Genomic DNA, 27526 nt, shown 5'->3' with positions numbered 1-27526 from the left:
AATGTGAAAAGTGTTCATAAGTCACTTTTTTCAGTTCCATTGTAACTTTGAATGGTCACTAAAAGAACTGTTGTAAGTTAAGAACTATCTGTATTGTTTGATTATTTCTAAATGGGTTTTTTATTGTTTTACTGTTCCTATTGATGTGGTGCTGGTTCCTACTTATCTGAATTTTATGTTGATTAATAAGTGTATGATGAGGAAGGGTGTATTTAAGGATATCTGCCCCTTTTCTTTGACCCTTTAGATACTTCCTTTTTTGAATGGTTTACAGATGGAGCTTATTTCCGTGTGTCTGTAATAGTTGATGTGTCATCATATACACCCACATACATGGTTTTATCAATTCCATAATCTGATGATGGTGGTTGAAAAACAACTGCTTGATCTCCAGTCATCAGTAAAAAGGATGACCTTGGTAGGTAAATAAAAAAAACTCATTTTATCATTTCAAATACCTAGCCTACTTTTAAATAAAGTACCATCTAGTTCAAAGAAGAGAAATCCCTTTTTACAATGCCCAGAGCTAAAAAGTAAACCATCAATTTCCAGTGACGATGACTCAGACTCAATGATTTTGAGACAAAGGAATTATTTTAAAATTTTAAATTGAAACAAGTTGTCTAAAGAAAAAAAGTGAAAATATTAAGAACTCAAGGAAGTTAGTTGGCTTGGAAACTAAAATTTAAGAGACAATTTAATACCTGTATTAAAGGGAATAGAATGAGAGTAGCCAAGCAAGAAATCAAATAGGATTTTTAATCATAGAATCTAAAAAAATAATATAAACTCTAAAAGTAATGACAACTGAAATCTTGTGACAAAATGAGAAAGTCATTTGCTTGTCAAACTCAAACAACCATTGGCACAAAACAATCTTCCCTTCCTCTTAATGTCTGAACACTTTATGCCAACTCTAGATGCTTAAAAATACAAGCACTTTGCTACTGTTATTTAATATACTGTTGAACTCCAAACTTGTGCCCAATAAATTGGGTTTCAAAGATTTTCCCAAATGAATATATCAAAAGGAGCCCGAACCTTAGAAATAGTCTTTTTCAATTGCATGCCAGTGAAACAACAGAACAACCCATTCCAACCTAGGAGGGCTTTTTGAAAGATTAAGCCAAAGTCTTCAGCGCATTTATATACTGAGACACAAAGGGGCTCCCGCTGAATTCAGATAAGGCTCATTCAGTATATCTCAAACTTTAGAAGAAAATCCACTGATGAGCTACACCCAAAACGTCCAGTTTCCTACATCATCAGGACTCCAGCAGGAAGACCGATACATTCCCGTATCCGTCCTTCTACCCCCACGTCCCACCAGTGTTACTCTCGCAGAGCTACTCTTACTCGAGCAGAGGAAATCAAATCAACCCCCACACCACTCGTTGGCCCGCCCACCCCCGCGATTCAGCCAATAGCCTTTCCGCTCTGAAGCTCGAGACCACCACTTTCCCTTCCATTCATTGGCGCGCCCTCTCCAGCTGCCTCTCCTCTCACCGGAGAGGGCTTTGAGGGCGTGCGGATTGGCTCCCGGCGGGTGAGCTGCTCTGGAAACCGATTGGTTGTCGGCGGCGGGAGAAGCAAGCGAGGATTCGCTGCGGCGGCCGCCCGTGAGACATAGGCGGGGCGGGTGGCAGGCGTATTGTGGTGGAGGGGGCTCAGCTTGTCAGGTAGGTGAATGTTGCGCCCGGGGTCTGTGGTGCCGCCGGTGAGGCTTTGTGCTTGGCCAAAGCCGGGCGGAGGAAGGGTGCGCAGCAGGGGCCCTTTCGAAGGGTGCGGGGATTGGGAGAGGTGCGGCGCCTAGGCCGGACGAGTGGGCGGGGGCGGCGCCGGGATCGCTTTCGAGGATAAAGGAAGGAAGCGAGGCAAAAGGGAGGTGCTGCCGCTCTGGCGGCCAGCTACGGGTCTCCTTTGGGCAGCCGGCTGCTGACCAGTCGTGGACACCCCCCCCCCCCATTTTGGTCATCTTGGGTTGGGGGGAGGCGGTGTGGAGTTCCCCGCTCGGCCTTGAGTCCCTGGGCCGGCGGTTCTCCGCCGCCGCCCAGTCGTCTTCGGTTCCTCGACCAGGTCACTTCGGAAATGAGGTGATAGGGACGATTCGCTTGAGATGGAGTTGTCGGGCTTTCGACTTGCACAGGCTTCGGAGTTTCCTCGCCGTCTCTGTCCCTTCGCTGGTGCCTGGTTTCCCTGCTCGTCGTTACCGACCATAGTTGGCTTTGGGCGTAACACTGAAAGCTTTTAAACTGCTGTTGATGGCAAGGTTGTCTGGGGACTGGAGGCTCAAACACATAAAGAGCGGTTGCTGGAATTGGGTATGTCTAGTCTTATGAAAAGAAGGATTAGGGGAGACATGATAGCAGTGTTCCAATATCTCAGGGGTTGCCACAAAGAAGAGGGAATCAAACTATTCTCCAAAGCACCTGAGGGTAGGACAAGAAGCAATGGGTGGAAACTGATCAAGGAGAGAAGCAACCTAGAACTAAGGAGAAATTTTCTGATAGTTAGAACAATTAATCAGTGGAATAACTTGCCTCCAGAAGGTGTGAATCCTCCAACACTGGCAGTTGTTTAGTAGAGTCTGGACAGCCATTTGTCTGAAATGGTATAGGCCAGCTTTTCCTGCCTGAGCAGGGGTTGGACTAGAAGACCTCCAAGGTCCCTTTCAACTCTATTCTGTTCTGTCTATATGAAGAGACTGGGATTCCTTTTCCCTAGTCACAGTTTGGCCCCACTGGAAGTTAGAAGGTTTGAAGGAAGTAGAGCCATCCCTTCTCGTGAAGGTCCTTTTATATAATATTTATATAATTTACAGATAATATATAGTATCTGTAAAAGTTTCTTTGTTTGCTCCAACTGTTTCACTTGGCAAGGATGCAATTGAAATATAGTTTGGGGGGAGAGGGGGATACGAAAGAAAATCCATGTGTGCATTATGAACTTACACAGGAAAACTGTATTAAATTACCGTACTTTTGCTTGTGTATAATAGTAGAAGCTTGGAATTATTTAAAAAGCCAAATTTTTCATGTTTCCCCAAGAGGCTATTATATGTTGAAGGAAAGAGTCTTACAGTTCGTATTTCAATACTTGGCCTAGCAGAAACATTACTTCTTAATGGTTGAATTTTATAAATTGAGTGAATAGATGTAAAAGTATCAGCTATGATGAGCTGTTAGTTATCCATGAAACTTAATGTGTTGGTACTGTTACCAATACAAGAATAAGGGAGGAAGAGGGATGCTACTTTAAATTGCATGGGTCCTTAGATGTGTGTTTTCTGGGAGTGTACTGCAGCTGTGGAAGTCAAACATCTGATTCCAGAAAAAGCAGCTGCATGACCCTAAATGATCTTTTCATTAATATGACAGTCTGTTAATTGCTAAGATATATATTTTATTACAGCAATACATTTTTTACTTATTAGAGTTTGGAGGAATAAATATCGGATCTTTTATTGGCTTCATGGAAAAGTGTAGAATAATTTTTCACTGCATGAGATTAGAGTCAATTGATAAATAAATGTTGCATTATAAAAGCTTTCATTTCAGTCCCTAGCAACTTTATGAAGTCTAGTAGAACTGATGTCTGAAACTCCATCCATGAATACAACATTGCATTAAATGGGATGATTGCTGATTGGATACCTTCATACATTTTAATGTTTGGAATTTTGCAGAACCATAAGAATCTTAGAAGAAAACCGTAATACAAAAAAGTGAGCTTTTGTTGGCAATTTTATTTAAGATGTCATTCCTTATCATAATAAGCCTGTTTTAGCACCTAAATGGGATTTCTTAGATTATAGAAATATGTTTGTACATTACAACCTTAAACCTTACATTACTGAATTGTGCAAACTTGTATGTATAGTTGATCCAGGTGTATAATCATATGGGAATAGAGTTAAGAGTTAAATCAGGGGAATGTAATATCAGAATCTAAGGGATTTTATTCTTTTTAAACATATTTCTTTTCCTTATCCTAAAACTTTCTCAAAATATGTTGCAAAATTTATTCTCATTTGTTTTGTATACAGTAAACTCATATGCACTTTAATGACGAGTCTTTCCATGGCTCTGTATGAGTTTTAGTTGTTCCGCTTTTCCAGTGTAGTCCCTGGTTAATGACCACTTGTTCAGCAACAGTTCAAAGTTATGATGATGCTGAACAAGTGATGGTTATGACCAGTGATATAGTGAGTTCTTGGCAACGGGCTCACAAATACAATGTTGCAATGTTCAACAATCAAGCGATCATTTGCAACCTTCCCTGCTAGTTTCCCACAAGCAAAGTCAGTGGGGAAGTTAGCAGGGGAGATAGAATTTTATTGGCCAAGTGTGATTGGACACACAAGGAATTTGTCTTGGTTGCAAGTTACTTAAGTCTCTCCTACCTGTGAACCTTCTCCAAGCTCTTTTCACTTTTCCTGCACTTCCCCAGGCACTTGGGTACCCTACAACAGCATCACTGCACTTTCATTGCACCTCTCTGGTGAACCACGAATCTCCTTGTTATCTTTCCCAACTGTCAGCAGCCACTCTAAGCCCTCCTTTGCCTGTACCATGCTTCTGCTACTTGTACTTTCAGCAGCAGCCATTCCAGGCGCTGCCATGCTCATGTCACACCACCCCAGCCACCTGTGCACCAGTGGTGAGATTCTATCGGTTTTACCCGGTTTGGGCAAACTGGTAGCAGCAGCGGGAGGCTCTGTCCATCCGTCCAGACATCATCACAGATGCTCTGCGCATGCGCAGAGATGGCACGTGCACTCACATTTGTGAACCGGTAGCAAAGGTAAGTGAATGCCACTACTCACTTCCTCCCTCCCACATCCAGCAGCAGTCACCTGCTATCAGCCTGTTTTTAAACCGCTTGGAACTTGCAACTGACTTTGCTTGTGGGAAGCTGGCAGAAAGTTACAAGGAGGTGCTCAAAAAGTATCCCACAATCCACACTTAATAGCGGCAATGGAGAATGCAGGGATTATTCTCACTAAGTAATGCAATCATGTGACATTGCACTTTACAGCTGCATTATTTAGGAATGAACATTTTGGAACTAATTTCCATCATAACTCAAGGACTATCTGTATCTTCATTTTCTATACATGTTAGAAATAGTCATTTCCCTGCACCATTAATTGAGTTTCACAGCTGATGTTTATGTTTACCATCCTTCACATGAAATTTAGTTTTTAGGTGTGCAACAAAGCCTTTCACAAGGGTGATGTCCTGATTTTAGAATATTTTTGAAAATTTACTGTGTTTTTAATGTAACTAGAGAGATTCAAAAATGGGTTAGAACTAGATATTCACTTTGTTCTACAAACCTAACTGAGCAATTGTCAATTCAGTCTTCCATTGCTCGACTTCTATTTAATTGGAACACCTAATTTTAAATCCCCAGGTGTGTTAGTGGTTCTACATATACTTACATGAAGCCAAGTTAGGTATTTCAAAGGTTGTACATTATATGCTTTCAGTGGTAGCTGATTGGACTACAAATGCTAAATCGGCAGAGGATAGAATTGCTTTCTGAATTTTATATGCTCAATTAAGGTGATAATTACTGTTGTGAGAAATCATGCATTTTAATTTGCTTTGTTTAGCAACAGAATTTATATTCTGGTTTCAAATCTTTAGGGAAAATGCAGCTTTTGATCACTGTCAAACCTATCAAAGAATCTTGAAAATAGACCAGGGAAGGCAAACAATTCATGGAAAATGAATGACCTTTTTTTGCCTGAGAGCATGATCTCAAGAAGAGAACACTTTGATTTAAATGTATAACTGTTAATCAGTAATTTCAATTTAATCTTATATTAATGAGTTCTGAGAAATGCCACCTATGTTTTTCTCTAAATTGATAGTTTAGTAACTGAAGTCTCTTTTGTTAGTTCGCTTAGTGTCTTCCAACATATTTCCCTATTGTACTATGTTAAGTCATAATACAGTTAAGTTGTTGGAGTCTGAGAAAACGTATTTGAAGAACTGTTTATCGTAATCTTAACAAGGGGGTGAAGTGAGGTGTTACAAGCTGTATTAAACCACGGTGTTTGTAATGGGTTGAATAAGACATCTTGCAATTGGGCTGATAGCTTTTCCATAAATTATACACTGTAGTATACAGATTTCATAGCCTAATATAAGTAAATGTCATCATGATATCAGTTTGTCTCAGTGATTAAGTGAAAACACCATTATAGGAAGGAATGAAAGCAAGCCATTTACTTTTAAGTAAGTAAAAATATACACAGACACTTGAATTGGCTCTTGTTATTCCGATTATGTAATATGCGTCACTGAAATATCTGAGGTATTTAAGAAAGGAGTACATTTTTTCTGAATGCATCTTCTCTTCCCATTTTAGAATTAAGTTGTTTGAGGCTATACTTGGTTTTCATGCTGGAAATTGTTGGTTAAGTCAAAATGAGAAAATTAGCTAATGAGAGAAATTGCTGTTAACCAAATACTTCTGGATTTTAATTACAGATAGACAATACATAACCCATTAGATCACTTTTTCAGAGATTTCCTTACATAAACAGACAGAGTAACCATAGGCAGGCAAAATAATCAGGGGAAACGGGACAACTTCTGTCTTCCTGTTGGCTTCCCCATTGAATTCCCATTGTGAGAAGCTGTCAGTGAATGGCAGCAATTTTCCTTCCTTCTCTTCTTCCTTTCCTTCTCTTCAAAGCAGGTAAATATGTGGCTGCTGCTAGGTGGGGGAGGAAGTAAGGGATTGTACTAATGGCTGGAAACATTGAAAATGAAGATTATGTGACCACACGGTAATGGCACTGTAGCCGCAACTTTCCCAAATGTCATTACCTCCATAGTAATGGGTCCCAACATTCTGTAAGTAGCCCATTTGAGGTACATTGGTTTCTCCTAATTAAATGTTACAAATGCAAGAGTTTTAGTAGCGTATAGATTATAACAGTTCATATTGGCTTGTGGAGTCAGAATATGATCATATGACCTGAATTGTTTCCTAAAATTTACAGCCTTCTCACCTCTGGTTTATAGCACAAGTGTTAATGAATACTCAGAAATGTGATATAAGTACCAATATAAAAACTGAAGAAATTTGAAAATTATGGGAAATATAGGTTCTTAATTTGAACGCAGAAGCATTTTCAAAAGAATTTCTTCTGTAAATATTGATTATCTTTAAATAATCAAACTGTAGACTGTTTAAACTATGAAAGTTAACACTACACTGAATATATCTGGAAAGCAGAGGGCTACTAATTCAAATCTTTTAATATAGACATAATGGGATTCTGGTATGAACGCTGAATAACAACCTATTTGCTACATCAACTCAGATTACTTTCAAAAGCTGTTTGGAAGCTCTATTAAACATGCTGCAACAATGAAGCTGAAAAACTGAGCTACTGATGTGCAAAGTGATCAACTTAAGAACAATTGCAGTTGATGTACGAAACATAATTGTGTTTTTTGTTACTTTTGTAGGGCTTTTAGGATGGGAGATTCTTAATCGACAGCAGTATAAGGGATTGTATGACATTGATTTTTTTTCCTAGTGAGTAGGCAGCACAACAATTATTGTTAAATAACATATTCTTGACCTTAGTTGCTCCTAAGAACCTAACAGATGGAAAAGCAAGGAGCACTCCTAGGCTTCAGATGTCATTCAAGGAGAATACAGTCCCATTAATACTTACATATTGTATGGATTTGATTTCAGCTGTGTCTTTTCCCCATTACTGAATCTAGGTGTATTCAAGAGAACTGAAAGCTTTTTTAGATTTGAATATCACAGATTATTATCGTTAAATTTAATTTCTACCTATCTGGCTGTGGAACTACTTTGGGTGGCTTACAGCAATATAAAGAAAGAAATAAAAAGAATGTAAACAGAACAGAAGTAAAACAGAACAACAAACAATGAAAAAGAACACAATGAGAGTATATCAGTATGATAAAAGATGGACAGGTAGATTAATAAAATTCTTACTAGCATATTGGTAGGACTCTTTTGTAATGCTCTCAATGATTATGCGGATAGCAACTCAATAAAGCAGCATTTCTGCCTACTCCTTGGACTGCTTTCACTGGCATAATAAAGAAGATTTGGCTAATTGGGCCCATTGCTTTCTACAAAAACATTCAAATGAGGAGCCCAGAGAATGAGGTAAATTTCATGCTGCAAGGTAGAAATATTTTCTAGCGTGCTTTAGATTTTATTTTCTTTGATGACTATTAGGGAAGGTTATTGAGAGCTAGAAAGCTCTGCTTTTTCTGGTAGAAGGCTAGACATTCTCCTCCTTTATCTATGGACATTCTTCTCCTTTATCTTCCAAGTTTCTGCCCTCAGATTAAAAAAAAAACATCAATTACCTTTCCTCATTAATGGTCTGCTTTTCTTTCTAAATAAAGAGTGATCTTAAGTATTTTTTAAAACTGTTTTCAGACACAATAAGTCTCTTCAGAGATAAGATTATGTCTGTTGCATATGAATGCAACCATGCAGTTTTTTGGGGGAAGCCTGATGAAACAGGTTTGCTGTTATCTTTTTTTTAACCCTCAAGTAATTCCCTATCCATTTAATTACTAATCAGAGCTGAATTTACTTAGTTTCCTCTAACAGCAGGAAATCCCATGGGGACTACCTTATTGAAAATGCATAGAGGAGCTTAACTGCCTTCCTCAAGACAAGAGGTGGCCATTATATATACCTGCAGTGTGCTGATGAAGATTTTCAGTCATCATACATACCTGCTGCAATCAAACTATTCAAAGCTAAGCCAATAACACAACTTCTTTATAGTGCCCAGTGGGGCCCCTTTTCCAACTTTGCACCATTAGAACGTGTTCCTTTCAGATTTTGAAGGTCAGCCTTTCAAGTCCCAAAAGTGGAGGCCAGAGTTTAAATGATCATACCGGTATTCAACTATTGGCTCAAACTATTCTTTTTTAAATAGGGATGCAGTGGCTCAGGGGCTAGGACATTGAGCTTGTCAATCGAAAGGTCGGCAGCTCAGTGGTTCGAATCCCTAGTGCTGTTGTGTATTGGGGTGAGCTCCCGTTACTTGTCCCAGCTTCTGCCAACCTAGCAGTTTCAAAAGCACATAAAAATGCAAGTAGAAAAAATTGGGACCACCTTTGGTGGGAAGGTAACAGCCTTTGGCGTTGAGTCATGCCTTTGGCGTTGAATCATGCCGGCCACATGACCACGGAGACGTCTTCGGACAGCGCTGGCTCTTCGGCTTTGAAACAGAGATGAGCACCGCCCCCTAGAGTCAGCAACGACTAGCACGTATGTGCGAGGGGAACCTTTACCTTTACCTATTCTTTTTAACCTGGCTTTGCCCCATGAACTATGGGGGATGACTTTCATTTCACATGGAAGAAAACAGTGGCAACTAAAATCTCATCCTTGGACTTTTCTTCAGGTTTTTAACTCAGCATTGGATTTGACTACGCCAAAGCTCTTATTAAATAGCATATAGCACCAATTGGACTTAGCCAGCTCTCCAATCTTAATTGCCGGTGAATCCAAAAAGTATTTGCTTCTCCCACAATATACTTAACAAATCTTGGAATACCTATCCACTGCAGGACTTTCATTCTGTCACAGGGTCATGCCCACCCCTCAACTGTTCTTGAAGGCAAATACAGGAAAATTCCCTATCTAGAGAGGCAATGACCCTATGACTCTGGGTTTACAAAAACGAGAGTCTGTGCTTCTCTGATGCATGTACTACAGAGACATTTGTACTACCCTCATCTCACAAATAGTAAATACCTAGGGCAGGACAATTTTACACTTTCATGCTGCTTGCAGACATTAATCCTCCTACCACATACAATATTGCTAGATTCTATGCAGCAGCGGTCAAAATTCATCAGATGTGCCTTGTGATACATGTTTTATATTATGATAGATTTAGTTAGCTGCATACAGTACTAATCTTTGTTTTTTAAAATATATTTATTCCTTTTTATAGTTTTTTTACATTTGTGTTTTATACAAGATATATATATATATCTTTTCGACTTTCATGTATTTTATTTTATTAGCTTTTAAAATTTTTATCTGTTTTCTACTGTTTGTATTCTACCCTTCCATGCTGATCTGTGACCATAACAAAGGTTTGATTGATACTTACCTTTCTGTTGTCATTCAAAATTGCCTAGGTGTAACATTTTTAAGCAGATTTGTCATAGACTTCTAGTTTGCTTGTTGTTTTATCAATCAAACAATTATTTAACAAATAAGCTTGCAATCTTTTCAGAGAATTTGGAACATTCCACTTGAAATCTTTCCTACTGTTTTTTTTAAAGGAGAAGAGTAGGCAAATTGTATTAATCATGTTACAATCCAGTATGTATATATCCAGAAATAATTCCTACTGAGTACATTGAGGCTTATTTATTAAATACTTATTGGTTAGATTTGTATCTTCACAATTTTTTCAGTTTAGCAACAACTCTATTAATAGTCTCAGTTATGTCAGAATAACAGCCTTTGGTGTGTCATGGTATTCCATTCCAAATAAAAGCATTTTATTTCAATTTTTATTTCCCCAGGCTTACAATCAATAGTTCTTCCTGAAATACTTCTTCAAATGACTTTCAACTCTAGAAGACAAGAAATTCAAAGTGATCCCTTCCCATGCATGTCCAAACAGATGATCTGACATTGCTCACTCAAATGTAATTACTTAGATGTCTGTATTTCCTGGTATAAAAAATTCTCTGAATCAGAAGAAAAATATTAGCTGGAATAATTCTAGCATGAGGAGTGGGGGAAAATGAATTTCAGACAAGGTGGATAAAAATTGATTTTTAAAATTTAATTTGGATTTTTATTTTTATCAAATTTATTTTAATAAAATGCTTTTGGAGTAAAAATATCTAAAGACAGTTTTCTGTTTAAGATACATTAATAATTTAGTTTATTCATCATGAAATGGAGCTTAATTATCAAGCATCAGGATGTATATTCTGCAGTATTTCTATTTTTGATAAACTCATTCAACAAATCCAAGCTCTGCAAGCTAAATGGGAAACTTTCATTTTGTTTGGAAATAATAAGATTATAGATTCTAACTACCAGCAAAAACGAGTCTTTGCATTTAGAGAGCATCTGTCATTTCTGATCCATCAAGGTAGCACCTGTTAGCCATCATCCACTCACCTGCTGCTGCCATGTCCCTCACCTTGTTGTGTCACTGCTGCCTCAACAGCCATCCAGTGGTTGGTTCTAACCAGTATTACCACCGGTTTGCTTCGTGCATGTGCTTTGCGTGCGATCAACGCATGTGTGCTTGCTTTGCTCGCACACACGCCAAACTTGCACTTTGCATAAGCGCATTCAATAGCTGAACAGCTGAGGCATTGCAATCTTCTCTGCTGCAACGTTCAGCTGGGCTAAAAACGGAGGAATAAAGGTAGGTATAGCGCAGGGGCAGGCGGGAGGGCCCAGATGATGGTCGGAGCGAACCAGTTTGCTGTCACTTCAACATCTCTGCTACTGGCTCTCCCGAACCGGGGAGAACCAGTAGAAACCCACCACTGCAGCTATCTCAATAAAGTGAATGGGACTGTCTGTGTGTCAACAGTGGGTCAGAGGAGGAGCTGCTGCGGGACAGAGATGACAGTTGCTCTTTAAAAATTATTTTAAAAGATTTAAAAAATCTTTTTAGTAGTGATTTAAATTGTCATTTAAATTGACTTGATTTAAATTGACTTGATTTAAACCGTGATTTAAATTGACTTGATTTAAACTGTGATTTATATTGACTTGATTTAAATCACATCCGCCCTGATTTCAGAAATTGTATTTCTCTCTTCCCCTTTTTACTACTTTGTAAACGTCTAAATCTGCTGATAAAAATGCCAAATCCAGTCTAAGCATCTGGCTGACTGTGACCAACCATAATAATAAGAAAATGTTATTTACAATTTTATTTTAGTGTCTTTTTATGTACAACAAAACTGTATTTTGGAATTCATATCTATGGCTATATACCTATATATAATTGAAAATAAATAATATTGAAGACAACAGTATTTACTTTTGAATAAACTACAAGTTTATACTTTACTTTTACTTTTACTTTTATTTTATTTTATTCTTTAGCTTTACTCTTGGATGTTAATCTAAACAGATTAAGCTATAAATGTCTCCCCTGTGTTTATATACCTCAAGTGTTTTGCTGTAAAGTGAGACTTACAAGTAACCTTGTCCACTTCAGTGAGTAACTGTTGGAGAAATAAATGTCTTCACTATCCTCCTAATTACAGGTCACACCCAACTGCTGGAAGTTAAAAAAAAAAATCTGGAAAGGTGACCTGTTTTTCCTTGCAGTTGCAAACAGCATTAGTCAGTGCCTCGAAGTACTTGCAGTTACTTCATCATGTACATTTAGCGATAAGAGCTGTTTCATTAGATCACTATTAGAGTATTTTGTTCAGTTTTATTTTCTTTTTAAACTTGAGTTAGTAGGTAGATAAATAAGGTACAATTTTGGCTTTTAATTTACAGTGGAGCTCTTACTCATTTCCTCTTGTAATAGATAAGATGAAGCTCCAAAGTTAGAGAAAGACATGGTGAGAAATTGAAAGGATAATTTAAACAAAGAGCTAGGTAAAATCTTGAAAAAGCTGGAGTTCAGGAGATTTAGCTAGAATAAATCCTGGGTTTTTATATATTTGTTAATTGGGCAGGCCACCAAGGATGATTAAAACTAAAAGTCATATGCAGAATACAATAACTTCTTTAAATGTAAACAGGGAACAGTTACAATCAGATTTATTTATTTGTTAAATTTATTTTCTGCCCAACTCATCCTAGGGCTACTCTGAGTACCTTACAACAGTAAAATGGGATAAATGATGAAAAATGTAAACATAACAAAAGCAAAGCAATGAAACAATAAAAACAAACAATAAAAGTACAATAATATGAAATTTTAAAAGATGGGTGGAGGGGGAGCAGGAAGCGCAGGGGGGAGGTGGGTTCAGCTAATGAGTCCAGTAGCCACCTCCAGTGTCTGCTCCCCTGTTGGATCCCTACATCAACTGGCATAGCCAGGTCTTAAGGCCTTGTGGAAGAATAAAAGGGCAGGGGCAAACCTCACACCAGGGACTAGGAAGTTCCAGAGGGGCTGGTGCTACAGCAGAGAAGGTTTTCCTTCTGGATCCTGCCAGCTGGAGTTCCTTGACTGACGGGATCTGCAGCAGGCTCCTCTGCTGGTAAGAGTAGAGTGGGTTTGTTTTAATGGGGTAAGATGCTTGAATTTCGAGGACCTGTCATAACTCCCTAACTTACTTCCTACAGCACTCTTGTAGCTTCAAACAGTTGCTGAACTCGTATAACAAAAGCAGTATTATTGAATCATCTTTAGGTCATTTCAATAAATTACCATTGGTAATTTCATTGTTTTGTCCTAATACCTTGGGTGATTTTTGAATATATTTTAATACACTTGGTTAATGTAATTGTCCCTGTAGTGATAGATAATAGGTTCTTGTTACAAAAAACAAAACAAAACACCTTTTATCCAATTTTTTATAATTTACTCAGCTTTGGGAAGCACTGCTTTATAGTCTACCATACAGCAATATAATTTAAGGATTTTATTTTTGAACGATTGGGCCTGAAAGCCTTGTGAGGTACAGCAGCAAATAAGTCAAACAATTGCTTTTGAGCCATAATATCTTGAAAAACACTAAAAGTTTGCTGTTACAAATTAGCATGTTGCAAATAAAGGGAGCAATGCTTTTGTTACCCCACTCCCTGGTTTCAATATAAATGTCAAAAATAGTTTTAATATAATTTTAGGGCCATAACAAAAGATTGGGGACCATAGCAGCCTGTTGCTTTCTGAAGTTGATATTTCAGAAGATATTAGCCTTATAGGTCAGGGGTCCCCAACCTCTGGGCTGTGGGCCACTGATGGGCTCTGAGCTGTTTGCAACTGGGCTGTGGAAATGGCAAGCACATGCACATTCCCACTTGAGTGAGCAGTGGGTGAGCACGTGCACATGTGTTCCGTTTGCATGAGTAGTGGGCATGCGTGCACGCTGCTGGTGCAAATGGAGCTGCCATGTGTGTGCTTGCTGGCCACTTGCACGGAACATCCCCTCTCTCCTCCTGCCAGTCCACAAAGCCAGAAAGGTTGGGGAACTCTGCCTTATATGACAAGTGGGAAACAGAGAAAATTGTAGCTCTGCATATTAACTCAAAAAAGGAAAATCAATAGTTTCTAGGCATCCATCACTCATTTGCTTCAGTCAGATCATTGTGCTATCGTAATACAATTCTGCTTATGTCTATTCAAGAGTTAAGTTTTAATGATTTCATAAAATGTATTCTTGGATATAATCTAAGTTTTAATAATACTTGCAGTGCATTGAAAAAGTATTCAGACCCTCTTCACTTTTGTCAATTTTGTTATGTTGCAGCCTGATTTTATAGTTTTTTCTTTTTAATAACTTTACAAGGCATTTCTAAAATTCTGTTTTCACTTTGTCATAATGGGATACTGAGTGTAGATTAATGAGAAAAATAATTTTCAACGACTGTAGAATCAGGCTGCAACATAACATTGACAAAAATGAATACTCAATACTTTCTCAATGTATTCAGAAATAATATATTGCAGATTTATACAAATAGGGACATTTGGTATTTTTCCACATGCCATCACTTATGTTTTTGACTCTTATGTAGAAATTTAGTACAATATTATTGACTTTGCCCTTAAAGAGTAGATCCCAAAAGTATTGTCATAGAATTTAATAAAATTGAATGATTATGTGCCATCAAATCAATGTCAACTGTGATGTCAACTTCCATCTATTGATCATATAGATAAATATGAATATTGGATGATATGTCCTCAACTTGATCTTCCAGTGCTGTACCTATTGCTGCTGTAATTATAATTGCTGTAATTGTAATAATTCATCTTGCTGGTTTTCCCTTTTTTCTCTTTCCTTCTATCTTTCCCATCTTTCCCAGCACTACAGTCTATGCTTCCTAAGAGAACTAGGTCTTTGAATGATGTATTCAAATTAGGATAATTTGAGCCTTGTCATTTGTCCTTGTGAGAACTCTGAATTGAATAGTTATTTGATTTCATATAACTGTATTGTGTTTTTATACATTGTATTTACTAACTGTATTGTGTTTTTATACATTGTATTTACTAACACTATTGCTATTTTGAATATAAATTTTATAAGGACTTTAGCTTTTTGCACTTTCCTTTGAACTTTAGCTGTCTTAGATATTTTGACCCAATTTTGTTCGGGAAGCATTATAAGCAGGATGAGAAATGGATACAGAGAATTTGGTGTGCTCAACGATATGATTCTCAGATAAAGCAATATAGTACAGAAATTTAAAAGATTTGTAAATGTCTTACCTGAAATAAATTCCCCAGATGTAAATGCTTTTGGTGATATATAGACTTAGTACAGGTAGTCCTTGACATAAAATCATTTGTTTAGTGACCATTTGAGGTTACAACAGCACAGAAAAAAGTCACTTATGACAGTTTTTCATACTTACAACTGTTGTAGCATTCCCATGGTCACATGACCAAAATTCAGATGCTTTGCAACTGGCTCACATTTATGATGGTTGCAGTGTCCCAGGGTCAAGGGATCACCTTTTGCGACTTTTTGACAAGCAAAGTCAGTGGGGGAGCCATCTTCACTTACCAGCTGTCTTAACAACTATGATTAAGCGATTCACTTAACAAGTGGCAAGAAAGGTTGTTGCAAGAAAGGTCGTAAAATCGGGCAAAACTCACTTAACAAATGTTTTCCTTAGCAACATAAATTTGGAGGTCCATTGTGGTTGTAAGTTGAGGACTACCTGTAGTTTGTAATATGTATCAGTATCTCATAATATGCGGCTCCCTATTAAAGACCAGTGACATTGTATGGTTTGCCAAATGAATCATATAACATTTGTTTTGCAGAATTTAATAAAGTACAGAAAATCTGAAAGTGCTAAGTCAGAAACCAGCGGTGTGAACATTGGAAAGGAAAGACTATCAGAACAATACTTTTTTAAAAAAGGTATGTGTATATTTTGCCTTTCTGTTATTGAATTTATCTGGAGAATTTGATTTTCATTGACATTTATAGCATGCTCTGTCTGGGGCATTTATCCACATATTTATAAATATGTGGCTTCCCCAGAAAGCTTTTTAGGATGTGTCATGACCATTAGTGCTGTTTTTCATTTGAATTCTGTCTTTTGGTTATATAAAATCTTTCAGTATTTTCATCACCTCATATATGAATGAATCTTGCTAGTAAAAGATATTTACAGCCCCTACTTATAAACATTTTTTTATGAGCAGTACTTTATTCTGTATAAAACAATAATAATTCACACATTGTAAATATTGGCATAGTAAGGAATATTATTAATTGCAATTCTGGCATTGTTCTGAACAATAACGTAATACACTTACAATTCAATCATTATCATATCTGTCTTCAATTGAAAACTATTATTCAAATACTTACATGTGATATGTGTTTGTATATTGTGTATGTGTGTGTCTGTGTACGTGTGTGTGTATACATACACACAGTCAAAATTATCATTGTTAGTCTTACATCAGTAATGACATTTAAGAAAATTGCATCTTTTGCAGTAATGTCTATCTGAGACCTATTACCGTAACTAAAAGTTGCTCATCAAAATAATGATTGGAACAATAATATTTTATTCCTTTTTAATCATCACAATGCAACAATATAATTTTTATGGATGCAGCGCCAAGTTGTTTTGGGTTGAAGGATACTGTTAGAATGGCCATCCAGCACCATGAAAAGTATAGTATGGTTTAAACCTATCTCATAAAAAGGTGCTTCTATGCAGTATTTTGTAATTGCCAAAACTCAGACCTGTTTCAGAATTTTGCAAAAGTTTGAGAACCAGCAGGATTGGAAAGATCAACTTTACAAATAATTAGCTCATCTGAATCAGAAGAATTTTGACCACAGATCTTCAGTTCCAAGTTCTAATAAAAATGAAGGGAGAAAAGCCCTCAAAATGAATTTTATAGATTAGCACAATAAATAGACTAGTTTTGTATGCAAATAAGTTACAAGGGTTTTTTTTGTTTTTTTTGGCATGTAGTTTGGGCTATCTGGCTTCAGATCAGTTATATGTTAATTTTGAGAAGCTTTAGGGGTGCGATTGGCTCATATGGTGAGGATGCTGGTTTGGACGTTAGTAAGCCTGTGTTTGAGACCTGAAGGATGGTGCATGGTGGGGTGAGCTCCTGTCATTTGCTCCAGTTCCTTGACAGGGACATTAAAAGAGGCCCCCCACCAGCGTCTTCCAGAAATCAATGATGTCACTGGCTAATCCTTTCAACTTGGAAGCACCTTAAACCTCGCTTCCGATATGAATGGGATGGAGACTTTTGTTTTGGTTTTGATAACATTATATGAAAGTTGTCATTTTACACTATTTTATACTTAATATATTAATATGTTTAATTCATTTTACTGAATGTGGGGGAATTCAGTCATGAATTGATTGTGCAGAGAGACAAATCAGGTTGTAAGTGGAGAATTTTTCTCACCACACAGGAGAACCATAGCACTGCACAAAAAGCTTGCTTTTAGCTAGTCAGAAGAGAAATAAGAATCAGTTTTGTTCATCTTCTAGATCTATAAAAAAGCCAATAAAAGGAGGAACCATAAAAGAAGGAACTTTTTAAAAGCATCTGATATACTTAACTTCATGATATCTTTGCTAAAGTTGTTTTGTAAAAGTCTACAGGCAATTGAAAATATATTTTATTTGTTCAGGTTTGGTTGCTTTCTGGAGCACTTCCTGATGCCATCTTATAACAGTGGTTGGCTTAATATATTACACTAAATTACAGTTGTTTTAACTATACAGATAATCCTCCACTTAAGACCACAATGGAGCTGTTGTAAATTGAAGCATTATGTGACTGGGCTTGATTTTATAACAATTTTTACATCAATCGTAAAGCTAATCATAGCAATTATTAAGCAAATCATGTGGTTGTTAAGTGAATCCAGCATATCCAATGGGCATTTTTTACCAGAAACCAGCAAAAATGCTAATAATCAGCAAAAACAGTTACAAATTGTGATTATGATAAGTTCCATATGATTATGGAACACTGCAACTGTAGTAAATGCAAGCAAGTTGCCAAGGGCCCAAAATGTGAACATGTGACTATGGGGGTGGGGGGGTGGGGAGCTGTGACAGACATAACTTTGAGAATAGGTCATTTTTTTTTATTTTGTCACAACAGTATACACAAGCATCAACATAAATCAACAAAATATCATATAAGCATATATATGAGCAAAAGTATGTAATAATTGTATTAATTTGTTATAATGAAAGGAAACATTAAGACAGGAACGGTAGGCACTTTTGTGCTCTTATGCACGCTCCTTATAGTCCTCTTAGGAATGGGGTGAGGTCAATGGTAGACAGTTTTTGGTTAAAGCTTTTGGGAGTTTGAAAAGAGACCACAGAGTCAGGCAGTGTGTTCCAAGCGTTAACAACTCTGTTACAAAAATCATATTTTCTGCAATCAAGATTGAAGCGGTTAACATTAAGTTTGAATCTATTATTTGCTCTTGTATTATTGCAATTGAAGCTGAAGTAGTCTTTAACAGGAAGGACATTGCAATAGATGATTCTCTGTGTTAAACACATGTCTTGTCGGAGTCGGCGGAGTTCTAAATTTTCTAATCCCAGGATTTCATATATACTTTTTTTTGTCTGTCATAATTTCAAATTGTTGTTAAAACAATTGTTGAAAGTCAAGAATTACTTGTAATTCATTAAACAACAGTTGTTTGCTTATTATTCACATACAGTACTATTTGGCTCTGTTTGCATGATTGTTAAGGAAACCCCTATTATGTTTTAAAGCAGCTTGTAAATCAACGGCTGAGCCCCTAGAATACAAAGATTCTCCACTGTAAAGCCCCTCCAATCAGATCTGATGATGAATAAAGAGATTTGATTTTTTACTTCCTCATTAGTTCACTCTGTTGCTTTGTGAGTGAAAAAAGGAATGTTTGTCTCCTCTCCTTAGCTCTTCTTTGGGAATGCTTATGTAAGAAGATATACAGCCAATTTGGTATAGTGGTTAAGGTGTTGGACTACAACAGGGTACCGTAAATTCTAGGCCTCCATTAGGTATGAAAGCCAGCTGAATAACTTCAGGCTAGGGAGTCACTCTCTTCAGCCTAACCCACCACACAGAATTGTTGTGGGAAAACAGGACACAGGAATATTAAGTATGTTTGTTTCTCTCTCTCTCTCTCTCTCTCTCTCTCTCTCTCCCTCCCTCCCCCTCTCTCTCTGTGATATATGTATATGTGTGTGTATTTGTGTGTGTATAAATAATAATAGTATAAATATCTGGCTGACTATGTGACCAAAGATAATAATAATAGCCCTTTGTTATTATTTTGTGATGTTTACAGATGTGCTGGCAAAAATAATTTTTACTAGTGGCCCTTGATAAATCTAGTGCCTTAAGAAAAAAGATGGGGTTTGGAAATGACCTGAAGTATTCTCATGAAGCTTTGCTAAAACTGCAAGATTGGGAGTTACGGCTATTGGAAACAGTGAAGAAATTTATGACCATGAGAATAAAAAGTGACAAAGAATACGCATCCACTTTACAGAACCTTTGCAATCAAGTTGATAAAGAGAGTACGTCACAATTGGATTATGTCAGTAATGTAGCAAAGGTAAGAAAATTTAATTTAAATTTAATTTAAAGTGAGTAAACTTTTAAAAACTGATAATCTACAAATTTACAAATATTGCGGTAAACACACAGAGTGATTTTAAGACCGCAGCTGTAAGGATACAATTTCTTGGTTTTTGTTGAATTCTGTAGATTTAAATAAGCATAATTTGATTGTTTATCTTGATGCTAAACTACTTAATAGCTTGGTGTATGTTTTCTGTATGGGACTTGATTTGTTTTGTGTTTGAGAATTTCTTTGTGGATTTTTGGGGTAAATCATATGCCCAAAAATTTATGTTTCAAGTACTCCTTGCTTAACAATAACAATTAGAATTCTGTTGTTAAATGATGTGGATGTAAAGAATGACATTTGTTTAGCAACAGTAATTACAGCATTCATTGCCATCATTAAATCACTGCAGTTGTTAAGCAAGAATATCACATTTTGCCATTTGTGACCTTCTGCCCAGTCTCTCCATTGATTTTGCATTCAAATGCACAGATCACAATCTTGTGATTGTGGGACAGCTGGAACTTGAAATGCATCTAACAAGGCTATACAGATAGCCTTTGCTTAGTTATGGCAATGAGGACTTCTGTTCCTAAGTGATGCAGTTGTAAAATGTGACATTGTGTGACTGCATTGCTTAGCAATAGCACTCCTTGCATTTCCCCATTGCCATTGCTAACCAAGGATCTTGAGTCATTAAGTAAATCCCAAATTGTTTGCAAGCAAGCTGGCAGAAGGTAAGTGACTGCTGCTGGGCAGGGAAGGGTATGCGGGTAGCCAGCAAAAATGACAGTTTATTTAGAACATCTTATTTGCCTTTTCTCTTTAACTGTTTTGGAGAAATAATTTTAAAAATGAATTGGAATTTTCAGATTTTACTTATTATTCTGATCACTACTTTTCATATGCAAATTATTTTATGAGCCAAAATTACTTAAAAGAAATAAAACTTATAGAATTCCATTCTAAATACATAGGATACCAATATTACGTAGCATGTACAGTATATCACAGAAGTGAGTACAACCCCTCACATTTTGTAAATATTTAAGTATATCTTTTCATGTGATAACACTGAAGAAATGATACTTGGCTATAATGTATAGTAGTGAGTATACAGCTTGTATAACTGTATAAATGTACTCTCCCCTCAAAATAATGTAGCACACAGCCATTAATATCTAAACTTATATAAAAATATAAAAATGCAATAAATAAATAATAATAATAAGAAACTGCTGGCAAGAAAGTGAGTATACCCCTAAATGATAATGTCCAAATGGGGCCCAAAGTGTCAATATTTTGTGTGGCCATCATTATTTTCCAGCACTGCCTTAACCCTTGTGTGCCTAGAGTTCACCAGAGCTTCACAGGTTGCCACTGGAGTCCTCTTCCACTCCTCCATGACAATGTCACGGAGCTGGTGGATATTAGAGTTCTTGCGCACCTCCACCTTCTGTTTCAGGATGTCCCACAGATGCTCAATAGGGGCTAGGTCTGGAAACAGGCTTGGCCAGTCCATCACCTTTACTGTTGTGTCTCGCCCGCTCCCGCTCCCCCTGCCGCAGCCGGGGCCCTCTTTATCTCCTGCCGGGCGCTGATAGTTCGGAAGAATGTCCTGGCATGCCTCCAGGCCCCAGCCCTGGCACCATGCCCGGACAGGCCGAGCAAGACGAAGGGCCTGACGTGCCTTCAGCCCCCAGTCCTGGCACCATGCCCAGGCAAACGGAGCAACTAAACCCCTCCCCCACAGCATGTGAGCCTGAAGAATGTGAAGCCAGATTACCAACAGCTGGAGGCTGGAGAGATCCTCGTTTCCGGAGAATTGAGAGGCGACGTCAGCAAAAGGAAGGGAGGGGCAGGCCTGGATAAGTGCTGAGTCATGGAGCCACACCCCATGGCCTATATAAAAGATCTGCTTTCTGGCATTCTCTGAGTCAGGCAAAATCTAACTTGGATTGCTGAAGTCACTTCCTGGTCTCCTGCCTGCCTTGAGAACTCTAATAGGACTTTGGCAGAGCTGCAGAGGCACGCTTGATACGGACTTCCCCGACCCGGCCGTCAGCAGAGGAGTGGGAAACGACATTTACCCTCAGCTTCTTTAGCAAGGCAGTGGTTGTTTTGGAGGTGTGTTTGGGGTCATTATCATGTTGGAATACTGTCCTGCGGCAGAGTTTCCAAAGGAAGGAGGGCAGGCCTGGATAAGTGCTGAGTCATGGAGCCACACCCCATGGCCTATATAAAAGATCTGCTTTCTGGCATTCTCTGAGTCAGGCAAAGTCTAACTTGGATTGCTGAAGTCACTTCCTGGTCTCCTGCCTGCCTTGAGAACTCTAATAGGACTTTGGCAGAGCTGCAGAGGCACGCTTGATACGGACTTCCCCGACCCGGCCGTCAGCAGAGGAGTGGGAAACGACATTTACCCTCAGCTTCTTTAGCAAGGCAGTGGTTGTTTTGGAGGTGTGTTTGGGGTCATTATCATGTTGGAATACTGTCCTGCGGCAGAGTTTCCAAAGGAAGGGGATCATGCTGTGCTTCAGTATGTCACAGTACATGTTGACATTCATGGTTCCCTCAATGAATTGTAGGTCCCCAGTGCTGGCAGCACTCATGCATCCCCAGACCATGACATTCCCACCACCATGCTTGACAAAAACAAGTGTATCACTTGTCTTTGTACTCCTCACTGGTTGTCGCCACACACGCTTGACACCATCTGAATCAAATAAGTTTATCTTGGTCTCATTGGACCATAGGACATGGTTCCAGAAATCCATGTCTTTAGTCTACTTGTCTGAAGCAAACCATTTGCGGGATTTCTTGTGCATCATCTTTAGAAGAGGCTTCCTTCTGGGACGACAGCCCTGCAGACCAATCTGATGCAGTGTGCAGTGTATGGTCTGAGCATTGACAGACTGACACCCTACCCCACTCAACCTCTGTAGCAATGCTGGCAGCACTCATACGTCTATTTCCCAAAGCCAACATCTGGGTGTGACGCTGAGCACGGGCACTAAACTTCTTTGTTGACCATGGCAAGGCCTATTCTAAATGGAACCTGTCCTGTTAAACTGCTGTATGGTTTTGGCCATCGTGCTGTAGCTCAGTTTCAGGATCTTGGCAATCTTCTTATAGCCTAGGCCATCTTTATGTAGAGCAACAATTCATTTTTTCAGATCCTAAGAGAGTTCATTGCCATGAGGTGCCATGTTGAATTTCCAGTGACTAGTATGAGCGAGTGAGAGCAATAACACCAAATTTAACACACCTGCTCCCTCTTCACACCTGAGACCTTGTACCACTAACGAGTCACATGACAGCAAGGAGGGAAAATGGCTACTTGGGCCCCATTTGGACATTATTACTTAGGGATGTACTCACTTTTGTTGCCAGCAGTTTAGACATTAATGGTTGTGTGTTGCATTATTTTGAGGGGACAGCACATTTATACTGTTATACAAGCTATATACTCACTACTTTACATTGTAGCCAAGTGTCATTTCTTCAGTGTTTCCAGATGAAAAGATATACTTAAATATTTACAAAATGTGAGGTGATGTACCCACTTCTGTGATACACTGTATTTTCAAATTTGGAATTAATAGTTTTTCTTCAGATGTCTCAAAACTAACTATATAAATGTAATCTGCAGTGATTTTTGAAAATTGTTCTGTTTCTTTCCATGTTTATATAGAATAATCTTTATGTACATTAAAGTATATTGTCTTTATGGCCCTATATTTGAGTTGCTATTTGAACGTGTTTGAAATATAGTCAGGTATGTTAGTAATCCTACTGTACTGTGAGCTCTGCCAATAAATAATTAAACATGTCTTATCTCTGGAAAGTTTACCTTTATATTTTTGGTTTCTAAGCCAATAATAAATCTCTTTTTATCTTTTTTAAGTCATGGTTGCTTATTGTGCAACAAACAGAGCAGCTTAGCAAGATCATGAAGACACATGCAGAAGATTTGAATGCTGGGCCATTACATAGACTTACTGTGATGATTAAAGACAAACAGCAGATAAAGAAGAGCTATGTAGGTGTTCACCAGCAAATTGAGGCAGAGATGTTCAAGGTATATTTTAAAAGTACATTTTAAATTTATGCACATTTCATTCACTGAAAATATGTTCAGACTTTTGTCTGCCAATTGACTGCCAATTCTTCTTAACTGTTAACTTCTGTTAAATTCTAAATTTTACTTATAAGCAAATATATAAATGTGGAAAATTGTACAGAAATAAAAGTTCCTTTGCTAAGTTAAAAATGGGAATGGAGTTACTTCCAAGCATTTTTAATATATTACTTATAGCAAATTGTCATTGCAAATTGCAGTATTCCTAGGCTTTATCGTAAGAAAAAAAAGTCAGATTATGTTTTCAATACTTACATTTTCAAAATCATAGAATTCAGTTTTCTTTGAAAAGAGAATTTTAACCCCAACCCACACTGTTTTATAGTAAGAATACAGATGGGTCTCTGCTGAAGAGTGTTGTTTCCTATCGAAATCGTTGTGGGCATTTGTTTCAAAAATATGATCCATGGAATTACTCAAATGTTTTCTCAGAATTCTTTTGCTTAATAGGGCCCCACATAAGGAAATGAAATATTCCCGTACTCATTTTTCCATGCTTCAGCTTGGTTGTGTAGATAATGTCTAAACTCTCACAGTATGTGTTGATATGCCAATTTATTTTCTATTTTTTTGGATAGGTTACAAAAACTGAATTGGAAAAATTAAAATCTAGTTATAGACAATTAATTAAAGAAGTAAATTCTGCCAAAGAAAAATACAAGGAAGCATTATCTAAAGGTAGGTATATAATGGCTCTTAAAGTATTATTTAGATTTGATTTAATCCCTAAGACCTTTGAACATGATAAAATTTATAGAAGCAATACAATTGGTGAACACATTACTGGTTAGTTATGTTGAACTGAATGGGAGGAAGAAGGGCTATACATGCCACCTTGAGTTCTTTTGCAAAAATCTGAATGTACATCCTGACATGTAGCTATTACAACCACTGTTGAATAAGTCAATAACTGGATTGACACAGTGCTGAATGATAAACTGTATTTTATAAATGATATAGTTTCATGCATTATAGCTTAAAATTATATGTGCCAAAGTCATATACTTTAGAATTTTGTTTCCCTTACACCTAAATAATAAACTTAAAAAGTTCTAAAATTGTTTTCTTATTGATTCTTCTCCTGGTAGCATTGTATATCAGTGGGTTTCACAGTCTATCTCTCATTTGATTCCTGTGAGATAGGTGGCCATACAAATTTAATTAATAAAAAACTCAGAGGACCTATTGATTAATTAAAATTTTGTAATATTATGAGTAACAATACAATAGAAATTTCTTTTTAAAGATTTAACATTACACTACCCCATGCTTATTTATAGAATTATAATTTATTTTGTCACAAGTATTAGTATTCTCAATTTTATTTCAGAAATACTAGTTACTGTATGTCTTTTTCTCTTTCTTTTTCCCCCTCAGTCCACTTTTCAGCTGCCTCTTCTCTCTTACTCCCTTTCTACAAGTTCTCCTAGCTTTATGGTTGCCTTCCTTGTAAGAAAGTAACTAAGTAACTTTAATTTTCTGTAGAAGAATGTAAGCAATTTAGTGTTTCATCGTATAAGCTTCATTCAGAAATTTAGTACCACCACAGGCTTCAGGCTATACTAATAATTTGTGCATCAGAATTTGTACAAGTGCTTCTACAAGAGGAAGGAACTACAAGAGGGACTACAAGAGGGAGTTCTGCAGCACTTCTCAAGCATTCTATAAGAGGTTCTTCAAGTAGGAGAATTTGATTTAGTTGTACAGGTAGTCTTTGCTTACTGACATAACTGAGACCAGGAATGTCATTAAATGACAAGTTTAAGGGCCTCTGGTGGCTCAACAGACTAATGCAGTCTGTTATTAACAGCAGCTGCTTGCAATTACTGCAGGTTCAAGTCCCACCAGGCCCAAGATTGACTCAGCCTTCCATCCTTTATAAGGTAGGTAAAATGAGGACCCAGATTGTTGGGGGCAATAAGTTGACTTTGTATATAATATACAAATGGATGAGGACTATTGCTTGACATAGTGTAAGCCGCCCTGAGTCTTCGGAGAAGGGCGGGATATAAATGCAAAAAAAAAAAAAGTTTGTGAACTGGAACATTACATAACTGTCCCAACTTACGATGGTAGTTTTATAGTTCTGGTTGCTGACATCAGGTGACTCTCACATGATTGCAGTGTTTCTCAATCATGTGATTGTCAGTTGCAACTGCCTGCTGGCTTCCCCATTGACTTTGCTTGCCAGAAGTAGCAATGAAGATTATAAATGGCAATTACATGCTGCAATGTAAACACAATCACGTGATCCTGCAATGGCTGTGGTTAGGAGAACTAGTCATAAGCCCCCTCCTTCAGCACCATTGTAACTTTGACTGGTTGCTGAACAAGTGATTATTAAACAAGCAATACCTGAATTATAGCAATTGCACTGAGATTTCTATACCACTTCATAGTGCTTTACAGCCCTCTCTAAGCAGTTTATAGAGTCAGCATATTGCCCCCAACAATCTGGGTCCTCATTTTACTGAGCTCGGAAGGATGGAAGGCTGAGTCAACCTTGAGCCAGTGAGAATCCATCTGCTGGCAGTCGGCAGAATTAGTCTACAATACTGCATTCTAAAATTCTAAAATGCATTCTGAGGGACATGGTGGCTCAGTGGCTAAGAAGCTGAGCTTGTTGATTGAAAGGTTGACAGTTCAGCAGTTCGAATGCCTCATGCCGCAACGGGGTGAGCTCCTGTTACTTGTCCCAGCTTCTGCCAACCTAGCAGTTTGAAAGCATGTAAAAAATGCAAGTAGAAAAATAGGGACCACCTTTGGTGGGAAGGTAACAGCATTCCGTGCGCCTTTGGCATTTAGTCATGCTGGCCACATGACCACAGAGACGCCTTCGGACAGCACTGGCTCTTCAGCTTTTAAATGGAAATGAGCACCACCCCCTAGAGTTGGGAATGACTAGCATATATGTGCAAGGGGAACCTTTATCTTTACCTTTTACTTCATTCTAACCACTACACCACCAAGGCTCTTTTTATATAATACGTTGCAAGCAAATATTTCTTCATCTTTGGGTATCTTCGATTATATTTTGTTTCCTATCTTTGTCCTTGATCACTTCACATTTTATTTTTCATGGTTTAAAGTACTCTATATTTCTTTCTAGTGTTAGGCAGCAGGTGGCCCATTTCTTGTGTCATATTCCATTTTTTATAACCTCCCAAGCATGAATGAGGTCATCAGCAACTTTCAGTGGCTCAGTTGCAGAAAATCAATCGTATAGAGCTGTGATGGCGAACCTATTGCACGCATGCCACAGGTGGCACGTGGAGCCATATCAGTGGGCACGCGAGCTCAGCTCCGGTGCGTATGCATGCGCAGGCCAACTAATTTTTGGGCCTTCTGAGCCTACCAGAAGTTGGCAAATGGGCCATTTCTGGCCTCCGGAGAGCCTCCGGGGAGGTGGGGAAGGCCATTTTCATCCTCCCCGGGCTCCTAGAAAGCCTCTGGAACCTGGAGAGAGAGATAAATAGGCCTTCTGGGCCCACTGGAAGTTGGCAAACAGTCTGTTTCTGGCCTCCGGAGGGCCGGGGAAGGCTCCTTTCACCCTCCCCAGGCTCCTAGAAAGCCTCTGGAGCCTGCGAAGGGCGAAAAA

At 38.0% G+C, this 27526-nt stretch overlaps 1 protein-coding gene across 15 annotated transcripts in view; it reads left to right on the top strand.

Annotated features, from left to right (window-relative positions):
- The first annotated feature begins 1580 nt into the window (after nt 1-1580).
- The window catches only part of FER (FER tyrosine kinase), a 132669-nt gene continuing 106723 nt past the window's right edge, over nt 1581-27526 (top strand). For 6 of the 15 annotated variants that reach the window (XR_009153150.1, XR_009153151.1, XR_009153149.1 and 3 more), the window contains exons 1-7: nt 1690-2321; nt 3558-3724; nt 10572-10697; nt 15980-16079; nt 19506-19775; nt 23695-23868; nt 24507-24606. Coding sequence is in view for 12 of the 15 variants with exons in the window: in XM_058166519.1 (XP_058022502.1) it covers nt 19569-19775; nt 23695-23868; nt 24507-24606 (481 nt within the window). In the remaining 3 variants the exon portion in view is untranslated. The other 9 variants (XM_058166510.1, XM_058166512.1, XM_058166514.1 and 6 more) reach the window with 9 other exon arrangements.

Source organism: Ahaetulla prasina, chromosome 2, assembly GCF_028640845.1.
Source record: "Ahaetulla prasina isolate Xishuangbanna chromosome 2, ASM2864084v1, whole genome shotgun sequence".
In the NCBI taxonomy this organism is placed as follows: Eukaryota; Metazoa; Chordata; class Lepidosauria; order Squamata; family Colubridae; genus Ahaetulla; species Ahaetulla prasina.
The sequence above is the reverse complement of the archived record's forward strand: the minus strand, read 5'-3'. Positions and strand labels throughout refer to the sequence as shown.